General features: G+C 38.5%; 1 protein-coding gene and 1 long non-coding RNA gene across 2 annotated transcripts in view; both read right to left on the bottom strand.

The window, feature by feature from the left end:
• Window positions 1-302: 302 nt before the first annotated feature.
• LOC139146325 (uncharacterized) lies at window positions 303-6,739 on the bottom strand. Its single transcript, XM_070717731.1, has 7 exons — window positions 6,723-6,739; window positions 5,797-5,941; window positions 5,229-5,342; window positions 4,206-4,210; window positions 3,690-3,834; window positions 2,930-3,040; window positions 303-553 (listed from the first exon to the last, which is right to left on the bottom strand). The coding sequence occupies exons 1-7, from the start codon at window positions 6,737-6,739 to the stop codon at window positions 380-382; spliced, it is 711 nt and encodes a 236-aa protein (XP_070573832.1). The 3' UTR covers window positions 303-379.
• Window positions 6,740-14,784: 8,045 nt separating this feature from the next.
• The window catches only part of LOC139146381 (uncharacterized), a 1,357-nt gene continuing 1,206 nt past the window's right edge, over window positions 14,785-14,935 (bottom strand). The window contains exon 3 of the long non-coding RNA XR_011555139.1: window positions 14,785-14,906. This is a non-coding gene — a long non-coding RNA (uncharacterized lncRNA). The remainder of the gene's footprint in view (window positions 14,907-14,935) is intronic.

Below are 14,935 nucleotides of genomic sequence, written 5' to 3'. Positions count from 1 at the left end.
GGGCCTTCGATCGACTATCCAAGCAACACTGCAAGCATTTGTGCTGTAGGCCTGTTGAGGTGCTATTCACTGTATGAACTGTCCCAAAGAATTACTGTTACGCCGTCGTTATGGAACCCGAAGGTGGATGCAGGTGATACTATCACACCAACTTCATCAGACTCCTTGTATTTCACTCGTATATTTACTGTAATCACATTACATCAATCCGAAATGAGCGTCTATTATGAAATGTGTGTTGTGACAGTGCCAAGGGCACTGCAATGAGACCCAACTTTCTTTACTTTTGTATAAAAACATTTTCTTTAATTCACGATAAGTCGAATACAAATAAAGCGAATAGGTATTTCAGTATTATGCTGTGTATCCAGTCACGTGATCAAACCTTGAGAAGATCTTCCTCTACTACGTCGTCGTTATCGTCGCTTGCGTTCGGATTGGTCGAGCAAATGGTTTGCTTGGCTCTCATCTGATACGGATCTTTTCCCTCCAGTGTCAACAGGTACATGTCCTCAGCCTTGTCAATGATTTCGATAAGCGCCGCCAGATTCACCTAATCAACCAAAAACGAAGCCATGAAAGTTGCTGCCTTTCAGATGCAAAGATAGAAAGAGGACGTCATATTCGGAAATTTTCTCATTTTATTTATTCACATGTCGCCCTAAGCTCACCTCACAGGTTTTTGTTAGCTTTATCTTTGGAAAAAATATTGACAGGACACAATTTTCACAAAAGAAGAAAGGGTTGACGTCACATGAATGTCAACAGGCGCTAATTCGAGAACCTGGAATTCAGGACTGTCGCTTAAATTACACGGCACAGAATATGTATCTTTATAGATTCTTCGTCAAAGAATGTCCAATAGTGATAAATGGCATGAATTACAGAAGGACAGCCATCGCTAATTTCTCTGGTACGCTTGTACAGTGTGAATACTAGGGTAAGGGACTGGTCGATTTCTTCGGCCTTGGGGTGGTGGATAATTTTTTGGGGACATCAAAAGCTGACCTCCCCCATTCTAACTTTCAAAAACATGGTTACCCCAAACCCGAGACAAAGAGGAAAAGGTGAAATATAAATTCATATTTCACACTTTCTACATGTATGCATAACCAGACGTCCAAAACTGTTGTACATAAATTGATGTCAATCTCTTATATCAAAGAGAGAACAGTAAATTACTTCAGTGAGTATTTAGACTGTTGCCAGCCATCCAATTACATCTCCTGAGAAACCTCAGATAGCTCTATTTATGAGTTTAAGCCAAATCTGATGTGCACAATGTCTGAGAGGACCTTATCTAATATCGTTGAAAACATAAAAGCACAGCTATACATTTTGTTAACTATCATTTTGCTCATGAGTCATGAAAAAATACCTGTTATTTGAAAACCTGTGACAGGAAGGAAAATAGTTGAATGAAAAATTGTATTGTGAAATATTAGTGCATGTTGCTTGCAAAACAGACTTTCTATTTGCAAACATCCAGAAATCTCTATATCTCTCTGATGTATTTAGGTATGCGCCTTAAGGTCGCCCCGAAAACTGTCACTGAATGATGCAATTTGTGGCTGGTATGATGTATTTTAGGTATGAGCCCGTGTTGTAATTCAAAAACACACTGACACCCCCCATTGACATTTCAAAAAACATGGTGACCCTTCATCACCAAAGTCAAAAACAGGGTGACCCCATGGATACAACGCAAACCCCCCCCCCCCCAGCTGAAGAACTGACCAGTCCCGACGATCGTGTTCTTGCACTCTCCATTGTCGCTCTAACGACTTATATTCTCACGTTACGAATGCCCGATGGTATCATTCCCCACTCTCCGTCTTTGGAAAGCGAATTCATTATAGAAATAACGGACGACGCGCTGACCATTAACGTTTATTTATGGGCAAGGGCGAGAGGAAAGCAAAAAAATAATGGGTGAGGCTTGCCGAGCCCGTTACTTGGCTTTCCTCTCGCCCGCGCCCATAAATAAACGTTAATGGTCAGCGCGGAGTCTGTTATTTCCATTATATTATCAACGAACCCCGAAAAACCGTCAAAATGTACGAAAATTTCCTGTGCGAACGACAACGGGGCCCCAGAACCTGTCAGAGAGTAGTGCGCGCTGCAAAATTTTTGCAAATCCGGAGATTTTTGAAAAAAAGCGTCTAAACTTGGCCGACAAATGCTTTATTTATTTTGTGGTTGATTATGAATTGTGTAAAAAATCACAATTTTCGTTTTAGCTGTAAAATTACTATGTTTTATTATTCATTTTCACGGGCATGAAAACAACCCATTACTGTGTATTTGTGGTCAGTCACGTGGTTCAGCTCGACCAATTAAAACGCGATGGACAGGGCATGGTTATATGATGACCAATAGGAGGCCGTAGTGAACGACTAAAACTTCACAGGTGAGCCTGGGAAGACGCCGCACTGCCAAGCGGACGGATTTCCCCGATGATAGTTCAACATTGGTGACAAATATAGGAACATATATCCAAGCATGATATTAATGGAGTTACTTCAATTTATACATCCAAAATAATTAGGATACGAAAGGTACTGGCGAGAGATTAACTTTTATCGATAGAACGATACTTCACGCATTTCAAGTTGATAAATCTGAACTACATTGTACTTTTTCCTACAGTGGAAATACAAATCAAACTAGGAAACGACAAACATTCGAGTAGTATTCTCAGCGATATCTTTAAGTTCTGCAAGTTCTCGGGCTAGTGTCATACAGAAATCTCCCATCTCGTGCGAGACATTAATCTTAACACCTATTTTATTAATATCCCATTGGACAATAGATAGGCCCTTCTGTTTAAGTAAATAACTATTGGCAAACACAGTTTCGTTTTCCTCTGTAAACTGACATCGGCTTATTTCTAGTAAGTGTTTGTGAATTTTCCATTGCAATATCTTACCTTGAAGAATCCATTAAACGGCGAGTCAAAGTCCGCCACCACGTAACAGAGCAGAGAAATCGAGAAAACTGTGATGATACACATGGCTAATTCCATACGGTAGGATTGCGTCTGTGTTGTGTGTGAGAGGAAATAAATGTCACTTTTACATCGATAAAGGTGCGGAAAAACTTACGACAAACTTACACATGTACACCACCCACACGCGCTCGTTAGCTGGGTAGTCTGCTAAGAAGATTGATTTTCGGCTCGATCTATCGATCCCGTAGTCGATATGCCCGCCACTGCGACCTAGAATATTTAGGTTGCAGTGGCGGGCATATCGACTGCAGAATTGACAGATATGGATCGAACCGAAAATCGAACTACTTGGCAGACTACCCAGCTAACGAGCGCCTGTGACACCACCTCAAACCACTGAACGTTGTTGCACCAAATGTACTGACTAACGACAAGTATCATGTATTCATAGTAGCATGGATAAGCTCACATTTCGAACAAGAAAGCATTAATCTATAATACATCACGGAAGTATTGAAAATGTGGTATTGGGGACAACATGAAAAAGTTAACATCAAGTAAAAAATATTTCTACATGGCCTCATTCTGCTCTAGTATGATATTCTGTGTCATATTTGCACAACTCTCTCTCTCTCTCTCTCTCTCTCTCTCTCTCTCTCTCTCTCTCTCTCTCTCTGTGGAAGTAATTTTGTGACGGCAACGGTTGCCCTCAGGTCCCCGTCTTCGCTTTGACACTTACCTGCAAGAGTAGAACCCCGAAAAAGGAGAAGAAACCGAGGCATTCTAGAAATATCCACTTGAGTGGATGGATGATGGCTTGTAACGTCTCGTCTCGGTCTGAGCATGCGGTATTCAATTGCATTAATGTGAGCCAACATTTTAGCCTGGTGGAAAGAAAAAGGAGTATAATTCTGCACTAATGCTTCATGTCTGATTAATCACCAATCTATTTTTAACAAGTTTTTTTATTGAGACCATCAATCGCGAATCTTCACACATTCACAAACATCGACAATTTTGACTTAGCCGTTCCATTTACATCATTAATCGTGATGAAACCTGCCTACCATTATGATTTGATCCATATTCCAGCGACGGTCTCTGGTTGTTGCCCTGTGAAGTAGCGTCAATATCTGTGAACAGCAATGAATTCGAACTGAATATTATTTCACGTATCTATGACCACCACATCGCCACATCGATAATATTATTTTCATGAACATCAGTAGTTCAATCAGTGACTTTCTACTTTTACCTTGGCTACCCAAAAAGAAAACCAAATGTAGATTTTAGGACATATACGTCATGATGGTATTAGTGCCGGTATAGCTAAGGGTCCCGGGAATTACTACGTGACAAAGTATGAACAATTGGACAGATATAGAGGAGTATACATAGGTCTGAACATAGGGAACTCAGTCTCCGATATTTTCTTGCTTTGTTTGTTTGTTTGTTTGTTTGTTTGTTACGAATACATACATAGAGTAAATATCAACATAGCTGAAACATTAAGATGTGTATTTGTTTGAAATAAAGCCACTAACAGAAATTAAAGTCAGAACAGCACGCGCACACTGCCTAAACTAACACTCGACCTGGACAAATACATTCGATACGAGAGGGCACTTCTTTTACTTTGAAAACTTTAAATCATTTTATGTATTGTACACAGCGTGAACCTATACACATTTTGAAGATCCTTAGTCAATATTGATGCATACTTATGAAAATGATGAAAATTAACACTAGTTAAATGAAAACTTCAGACTATAAATGCAATGTCTATTTGACAAGAGATTCACAAGTGATATAAGAAGAAGGCTCCTCATAAGAATCATTGTCTTGCCGACATTGCTATGATGTGTGCAATCCCCTCAGCTACGGTGCAACTTACTATGCCTACTGTGCATATGATGGAGGCGGCGCGAACAGAAGTAAAATGTCTCTTTCGAATTCGGAACTCAATGCAACCTCAGTTATTCTATTGGTAAACACATAAAATCCGCTTTTCGCCGACAAAACGACCGCTAACTTCTGAGACTACACTTTCAGAGTAAATACATGAATCACTATGTACGGCAGTTGAGACCGGAGAGGATTTAGCATATCTTCATATATACTTCAAATAAGCATTTTGGTGTTTTGCTTATAAGTCATTTATCCCATCAATATTCAGATCCATGAATCGTCTTTCCCTGTCTACTGTTCCTATATATTGTGTTCCCGGGAAACGATATCCATAAACGAATAACATAACAGGGAAAACTAAGAGGCGTACCTTCCAAACCTGTCCACTGGATCTGTCAGATTTATAGTCATTAGAACTGTACTTGACTTTTCCCTGAATCTGCAGAATTATGGACACTGCTTCCTCCTTGATGATTCGGTAAATCTGCAGACGGCGTGTGGAGAACACATAGTGTAAATTCGATAGTGAGGTTACTCTACTCTACCATGATGAAAGTACTGTGATGAACCTACACAAAGTACCTCGCTTAAGTTGTATTTCATTTTTCGATCTTCGATCAATTACCTCAGCACAGCTGGATGTGTATGGGTATACTTCGAAATCGCGTTTTGTATTTCACTAGTTTTTTACAAGGTTCTAGCTAGTACCTTTACTTGAGGATATCAGTCGTTCGTGTTTCCAACATGCATTCCGAACTGATCTTTATTCAGCGTAGATGCTGATTTTTAATGAATCTGAGTTGCAGTTCTTATCGGCAAATAGACTTAGGGCCACAAATGTTTGGTGTGAAAAGAATAACAAATAATATCACCCTGATCCAATGAACAGAACACCATTTATACCCGTAAATTGTGCAGACATGCCAACTCAGCATTACCTGTAGTCGTTCCTTGCAGGTGGCATTATTCAGATTCGATGCGAGGATTATTACTTGGTCTAGGAGGGCAACTTCTAGCGATATGTTGTTCAACAGTGCACGCTGTTTCTGCATGGCTCCCTGGAAGGAGAACCCGAAAGACGTCCTGCCAAGGGAATAAGTGTAAATATTAACGTTACACGTTGTTTACCGTCAGCTATGCAAGGTGCAAACATATTTATTGACTATAGAATTGTCCACTGATATCACATATGTCGAATCGAGGACAAACGACGTCTGTAAAAAAGCGCCGTCTATCTACAGAAGTATATACGTACAGAGCACGCTAGGTACGGTGTATCAACATGTCGACTGAACTTCGGCATGTATCCCGCCTCCCGTATGAAATAAGAGGAAAATCTTAGGTCAAAACTTCGAAAACCTGAGTGAAACACTAGTTTACGGACAATCATTGAAAGCTCGGGGTATAAACTGCGATTATATTTTTTGTGTATCTCTTAAAAGAGACAGTTTGTACACACAACCCGTAAATGGAATGTTGTAGCCTACTTACGCATACACAAGACCAGCTGGCGCCAAGAAACATGCTGGAAAACAAGACGAAAGTTTGAACACGGTCAACATGAAAAAGGACACCTGCTTTCCCCAATATATTTGCATTGGATACACAATGATAATAGGGTTACTTTACCCGTTTTGTGGACGTTTGTACGCCAAATACTCATTCAAGCGATACATTTCAAAACAAGATTAGCCACACCCTTTAAAATTGATCCAAATACACAAGCAAGTTTCAAATTCTGTTGTGTTCATTGAAATAACAGAAGAAACTGAACGTGTTTAACTTTTGCCTTTAAAATGCTCAATAAAGCTATACCATTCGTTTGAAAATACAATGTGCATGGGTATATGATGCCAAGCATTACCTTCTACACAACTGCATTGCACGTAATATGTAATGCCGATTTACCATCATCGAAATATAGTAACATAGGTAACTCATAAAACAATGAATTGCAATTTTTTAATAACATTTCTGTCAACTTTTGAAGAAGATGTTCAAAACTCTTGTTTTCGTTTACATCTGTCTGCATTTTGCACTGTGCATCAATTTACACTTTTGCCGTGTATGATCAACTTACATATCGCTTCGTTGATGTTCGGTGGCCCGCTCGGAAATAAACTTGCCGGCCAGAAGAATTCGACCATAGGTTTATACATAAACAAAACCAGCGGACAAAAAGCCAGAGATATTAAGGCGGGAAGTGCAATGATGATCAGAGGCACGGGTTGGTTGAAGAAAGAATACAAACTATCGATCGCGTCGATGTCACTTTCTGCAAAAACTGAGAGGAAAATCATACATCAGTTAAAATTAAATATCAGTTAAAGGGAGGGTATCGTCGAACTCAATTCAAAGGTTGCCAGGGACTGAAAGTTAAAGCATGTTTGTTAACAATGGATATCGTAAAAAAATGTTGCAGTTATGTTGACGTGATGCATTCTAGATATAATGCATGAAATACATTGATTGTAAACAAGAAGTCGTCACTCGGAGTTCCGACGGCAGCCTTCGTTCAAATCATATATCAGTTATAAAAGCGATGTTTACGTTCAGTTGGCACACATAGCCTAGCTGTGTGACTTGTTTCTGTTTTGTATTCTTACATGTAAGACCATTGTATTATTTCATCACATTGACCGTTCTTTCTGTTTTATACTCAATTCTCGCCGGTACAGTTTCATTTAGTCTATGTAGATCTAATAACCCGGATTAAAGGAATTAAATCTACCTTCATCTACACTGGCCAAGCACTGATTTTCACTTGGAAGGTCACACAAAAACAAGTGCGTCGCTAGTACTTTATAAATCGATCTTACATGAGTATACAAGGTTGACACTTCTCGTTTAATATATGTGGATTTGTCCAACTTATACTTTGCATTTTCTGAGTTTCTATAAAGAACAGTGTATTGGCTGTATGTCCATTTCACAGTCATGCGCAGAGTGCACGCTCAGGTTCGAAACATGTCCACTGCTTATCTTCTGATCGATGAATAATATCTCGATACATTTATTTATGTTAACTTGTTCGTAAAGATACCATTGTTGGGATAAGATAATTCTAGTAAACAAAGTATATTTGGGTAGGATAACTTTTGAAACTACATCAATTTGCATCGATATCTTTCCATGTAACACTGTCGATATTTTCATCTCCATACTTCACCGTGAATATCATTGAGTCCATAGTTACCAAAAGCAGAGTATACGAAGTAACTGCCTTCCCGAGGCAGATACGGTAGAGCTTTGATCGGGTTGGTTAAATCTAACAGTGACCTTTCCGATTGGCAGTGGGTGGAAATAATTATCATAACGACTGAGATCACGATCATAACGACTTGTCTATTTATGCAGACGATACAAAATGTTCAAATGTCTTGACTCAGCTGATGACTGTATATTTCTTCAGCAAGATTTGAACAATATTTCGAATTGGTGTGCAAAATGGAAACTGAATCTTAATGTTTCTAAATGCTGTATTATATCATTCACCAACAAAAGAAACAAAATAGTCGCTGATTATTCACTGAACGGCTCTATGCTACAACGGGTGTCTTCAGTTAAATATTTAGGTATAACCCTGACATCCGATTTAAACTTTAAAACTCATATTAACTCCATTATCAGTAAATCTTACAAAATGCTAGGTTTTCTTAAGCGCACCTGTAAATCTTTCACCAATATACAGGCTTTGCGGACTTTGTACATTTCCTTAGTTCGATCAAATCTTGAATATGCTTCCACTGTTTGGTCTCCGAACCAAAAATATCTCGTCGAAAGACTGGAAACTGTTCAGTTAAAATTTATTAAATTTCTCTGTTTTAAACAAAGCATTCCCTATGTTTCAGAACAATATGAACAGACATGTAAATATTTTCACCTCCCCCAGCTATTCTCTCGTCGCAAGGCCGCTGATCTTAACTTTTTACACAAGTGCGTTCATTCCGAGGTCGACTCACCCTATCTTGTAGAACAGGTTAATTACAACTTTCCAATGAGGACACTTCGTCACTCTGAGTCTTTAAAACCCGCGAGATATCGGCTAAACGTTAGGAAGTATTCCTTTTTCCCAAGATCCATGTCCGCTTATAATGATTTAGTATGTAAATATAATACTGTTGACATTTTACTACTAGGTCTGCCTTTCGTCGGCCATCAAAGACATTTTGTACAGATAATGTTTGTGTGTAATAGGTTCGTATACGTGTATGTTTGTATCAGATTTTTATCCTTGCTCTTATTGTCAGACCTATAAGTGGGCCTTTCGCCTGTGGATCTGAATAAATAAAATAAATAAAATAAAATAAAATAAAAATAGAAGTGACGTAATATGAATCACGCGAGGCATATTAGGGTTGATACTGTGTTATTTCAGCAGGTTACTTTTCAGAGTTACCTGCCTGGAATTCGGTCAAAATCCAAAAACTTACATGCTTGCATATCCATGATTTTCAGTTTTATTGCGTCCACTGATGTTTGGCCCGACTTTCCATTTTCGGTTGACCGAACTGAATTTTGGAGGCAAATGAAACTTTTAACGCTTTTCCGATTAAGAAATTGCTGATGCACTCTGCGTTCGATACGCTTTGTCCTGCGTCGTAATTTTGAAGATGCCATTAAAACTCCAAGCCCTGAAACAAAAAAGTCGCACAAGGGAGGATTTTGGCATGTTTCCGAACAGACTTTCAACGTCCAAGACAGTACAAAACGTGAACAATGTAATCACATTGTAATTTAGATTTATAGATCATCGCCTTCCAAAATTCATTAAATTAAATTTGTCCTGGGAATGTATACATCGAAATAAAGGGCTTATGTATCAAAAGCGTTATTTAACTGAGTATTAGGGTGGCTTGCTGATATTCTATCCTGAGACACTTAGTTACAACTCCGAGCTTAATAAGTCAGTGTTGAAAGTTTGAATATCATAATTATCAATATTCATCAAAGTGCTATTATGTCAGGCTAGGGTCCAGATACACTTTATTTTTTCTGAAGTGATACTTGAAAGTTCACAATGCGTTGGTAGTAAAGAGACAACCCTGCCCTTGACAAATGTAAGGTTAGACTAAACCAGGCAGATGAGATAGGTAGAAGGTGGCAGAAATTACCAGAGATTATGATCGCTATGAGTACGAATGGCGGAGTGACGATTTCAGCAACTGTTGCTCTTTCCTTTTCTCCGGTCGTTGTTGGCTCAACAGCATCGGAAAAAGGCTCTGCCGACGAACGCTCTGCTGTCACGGTGGCTTCAGATGTCGGCTTGCTGACTGCCAACACTGCTGTAGCAAAAATAAGGATGCAACCTATCTTCATGAACATGTTGAACATCTTTTATGCTGAGAGAGAGAGAGAGAGAGAGAGAGAGAGAGAGAGAGAGAGAGAGAGAGAGAGAGAGAGAGAGAGAGAGATTCATTCTTCTGCCACAAGGTTACCCACGTACGATAAAACAGCACACATTATTTCAAACGATGGTTACATCATTTGCTGTATTGAATATGAAAACAAGTTTTATCCGCACACGATTCGCAGGATCCAGATCATTTCTATGACATCGTAAGAGTTTACTCAGACAGACGATCCATTCATGATGTTAAATTCTGGTATCATCCAGTTGAGGCATCATTTCAAAGTAACGTGTGATCTTGTAACACAACTCGAACTGGATTACAGATTCGAACGATTGACACTTCAAACGCGCATTTCCTTTCTTTTTTCGAAGATTATATCGAATTCCACCCAAAACTCTCGAGCCCGTGGGTACGTTCGATTATCACACGCCAGGGGGCTTCAGGTTAACCAGCACGTCACGTCTGAGGGAGAAAATTGACACACAGTGACTTTCTGTTTCAAAGGAAACAAATGATAGAAAAGTGACAACACTTTTAACTTCACAATAGGACTGAGCCCATAAGCTCGTGCAGCTATGTAATTTCAACAAAGTAACAGTTAAATGTGTTGATGACCTGTTTCGTATGAAGCAAACGACAGAATAGTGACACAAATACGAGAGATTAAACATTCTTCCTAGAATGTAGGTAGGCGTGCACGAAACGTTAGGTCACATACAAGGACAAAAAAGTGTCTATGGTCAGGTTAACATAAACGCAGGAAGCCTACATTTCTGAATATTGACAAATACTCATTTTTACTATTGTTCATAGCTTCAGCAGGACGAACTTACCGATCACTTCAAATATTATAAAGAGGAGAGGAATGGGTAACTTTTATGCTGACCTGTCATCAAAAGTATACTGTTCCTTGGAAAAACCAGAGAAGCAATTTTACTTTATTCCGTAGGAGGTATACCTCCAGAAGCTTTCTGAATTGATAATAGCAAACGTCATCAATAGCATTATCCTTTTACCTTTTGCTCACATATTTTAAAAAATCTGATGGTCCTTATAGCTCCTTAAATTGTTACTTTTCATGACATTTGCAGATTGTTCTGTTTGTCCGGGCGGACGGCAAACAGACAGACAGACAGGCAGACAGAGACAGACAGACAGAGAGACAGACAGATAGATAGATAGATAGATAGATAGATAGATAGATAGATAGATAGATAGATAGATAGATATTTTGCAAATTTACACATAAATTCTTTCTTATGGCTTGGAAAAAATAACCAGGCATTGGTGCTTTCAAAATTGCATGAATTAGCAGGAAGTACACTTACCTCCAATCCCCTCCCTGACTGGGTGGGGGGGGGGGGCGGAGTTATACAAGATGACTTGAATATTTAATTAGAGGGCATAGTAATATTACATCTAGAGGCAATAAGACATACTTGTTTAATTACAGCACAACTACAAAAACAGTTCAGTGGAAGATGTTGCTACTGCCCTCTCATTTAACTAGTATTGATCAGTGTTATACCAAATATGGGAAAAACAAGTATTGGCTAGTGTATGATATACAATAAAGGTATAGTTCGCGCCTCGAATATGAAAGACTTCAACTTGTGCTCAAACTTTCTTCGGGCAAACTTTCAACCATTCTCTCTCTAAAAATCAAGAACAAAAATTCAGGGGTCAACAGGCAATATTTGATTCCAGAGAAACAAATTGCTCAATATTTACTGATATTTGAAATTCGAAATAATCGACATCCTGTTTTCTATCTATGGAGGAAAATAAAATTTTCCAATTTTAACAAATTAAGGCGATGAAACTTTATTTAATCCATACACTTCAAAATGATCTCCCGCAAGTGGTAGGCTAAAAACATATTGTAAAAGTTTGAAAGTCCACATATATGTCCCAGCGGCGCATTCTACCTTAACTGAGTGTTTGACTCAAAGTGAAGAGCTGACTAAACAAATACTGGAAATATAAACAAATTTGATTGGTGATAAACTGAAAATACAAGGGATGGGTGCTGCTCACTTCATGAAAGATAAAGAAGAGAGAATTCGTACAGAAACAACACGAGATTTACTAAAACAAAGCGATAAAAGAAAGACTGTCAGTAAAAACGAGAGTGGGGAAATTATAGCCCTCGTGTAACATAACGTAGATAATGGTTTTATTTCGGATAACGACATTTTCCTCCAAGAGTTAAAATTCAGGAAAACGGGTCTAAGCTTTTGAAATAAGTGAAAAGAGGGGAGCCATTACTTAGCACATAAAAACCGATTTTGATAGCACTATTCATAATAATGATGATGATTATTGTGGTGGTGGTGATGATGATGATGATGATGATGATGATAACGACGATGAGTTTGACCCATTGTCGTAAACCACGGGCCTCTTTACAGTAACAGCTATACACGCGTTACCATGCGTGATGCGGATATATATAAAACTCCGGCTCGCAAGACTGGGTTTAACCCACTAAAACAAATGTTTCTTGATCTCCATGTAAGTTACGTGTCAGGATTATATTGATATAAGGTGGATACCAGTTATACTTACAGTTTGAAAGTCAACAAAATGTTATGATGGTTTTTGGTCTATACATTCTGGTGTATACTTCATAATTTGTTGTTGTCATAGTGTACTCGACTAGGGTTTTTTCGCTGAAAGCGATATTCTAGGTATAATTACAGCGAGGAGTTACTCACCTCTGTGAAACCGTAAAGTATCAAATTAAGGAAGCTAGACTGTCTCATGCTCTTTCACTGCACCATAATCAAGTGAATGAAAATGTGAATAATTGGAAGATATGTGGTAGATATACGGGTTTGCCGTACATATCGGAGTAAACAAAACGACCATGTATTAATTTTTTGTAGCCAATGAAAGTACGAAAAATACATGTACTAGTACTTTCAAAGACCGGCATGCCAGTTCAAAATTTAGCCCATTTTCACACAATTTCTTTTAACTGTCGCAAATTGCCCTGCGTATACAAAGACATGTAAAAATGACTTTCCCTAATCGTGGCATAATTGTTTTAGACAGTTTTGCGTGTGTGATACTCTAATCCATATCTGTCATTTTGGTTTTCGAATTTTGTTTATCTGTTAAATTTTACCTCTCTATGATTAGAGACGATTATCTCTCTGGGTTCTTATTCGGTGCAAGTCCATTTCTGGACGCATCGATTTTGAGCAAAAAAATAAAATTTACATTCATTTCAAATATTCCTGTTTTATTACATTTCTCTTAAAAAAATTGAAGTTGTAAATACATAAGATAATGCCCAAGTGTCAGTGACTGAAATAATTCCTGGTCTTGAAAGTCAACTTTCCTCTCGAAGTAATCATTGTAGTGAACTTATTCAATGCGAGAAGGTGAGCCGATAAAATGAGCAGGAAGGAAAATCTAGCAAGAATGTCACGTGATCCAATCAATTACGCAACGACTGTATCGTCTTCTTCGTCATCAATATTCATGCCCACGTTATTCAGGGATGAGTTGTTGGATAATTGTCTAGCTCTCATCTGGTACGGATCTTTCCCGTCCAATGTCAACAGGTACATATCTTCTGCCTTATCAACCACCTCTATAAGAGCCGTCACGTTCACCTATACATGGCAAGGCACGCAAAACACAAGTTTTCAAGATAAGATACTCTTTCAACTGCATTCTTTGTAATTGAAATTTATCACTTTCGCCATTTAACATTATGACATATCCTTCAACATCATCAAATATCCTTCAACATCATGGCATATCCTTCAATGGATTGCAATGATGTCTGCGCGTGCTCTGACAAATTTATATACGCTTCCTTTTAATCAAGGGCCGAGCAAAGACACCTTTTGCGATACATCTCTTTGGATTTACTGTCAACCCGTCTCTTTGGATTTACTGTCAGACCGATCAAAATCAATAAAGAGATAACAAGCTTATAGTATTCTTCCAGACAACGTTCTACCTAAGCGGAATATTCGACCAGTGTAAAATTTGTCCCAATCTAGAAATCGAACAAGATTTGTTTTTTTACAAGTTTTCAATATCCGAAGTTGCATCTTACCTTGAAGAACCCATTAAACGGCGAATCAAAGTCCGCCACCACGTAACAGAGCAGAGAAATCGAGAAAACTGTGATGATACACATGGCTAACTTCATACTGTGAGATTCTGCCTGTGTTGTAGAAGAAAATACATAGATAGTATACTCATATCTGTACCTTTCATCAAAAAAGAACACTGACACGCACACATTCGTATGCATAAAAAAATCATGCATCGTGCAATGGGTTTCTACAACTATCACAATCGGGTACTCTACACGAAATCTCATCGGTTCAAGAGTCAGAAAATACTGCATACATTCTATGCTTAAAATTATAAGCAGGATTATGTGTATGTGAAAAGAGCGTTTTCTGTGAGAACTACTGATAGCCGATGTTTTATTTATTGATTCACTGTTCCTGCACTGATAAATCAAATACTACATTGTTGTTACTGCATTGTTGACTTTCATTTGTATCTTGCGTGACACTTACCTGCAAAAGTAGAACCCCGAAAAAGGAGAAGAAACCGAGGCATTCTAGAAATATCCACTTGAGTGGATGGATGATGGCTTGTAACGTCTCGTCTCGGTCTGAGCATGCGGTATTCAAGTGCAAAATAAGGTCCAACATTTTATTCTGTTAATAGAAAAGGCGGGAAATAAGAC

This window comes from Ptychodera flava, chromosome 12 (genome assembly GCF_041260155.1).
Source record: "Ptychodera flava strain L36383 chromosome 12, AS_Pfla_20210202, whole genome shotgun sequence".
Classification (NCBI taxonomy): Eukaryota; Metazoa; Hemichordata; class Enteropneusta; family Ptychoderidae; genus Ptychodera; species Ptychodera flava.
Note: the sequence above shows the minus strand (reverse complement) of the source record. Positions and strands in the feature narration are given on the sequence as shown.

Coding starts and splice junctions, on each gene's coding strand:
- LOC139146325 (XM_070717731.1), bottom strand. Junction 5,343..5,796: donor CCTGCAAGGAACGACTACAG/GTAATGCTGAGT, acceptor CGCCGTCTGCAG/ATTTACCGAATCATCAAGGA. Junction 554..2,929: donor CGTTTAATGGATTCTTCAAG/GTAAGATATTGC, acceptor TTGGTTGATTAG/GTGAATCTGGCGGCGCTTAT.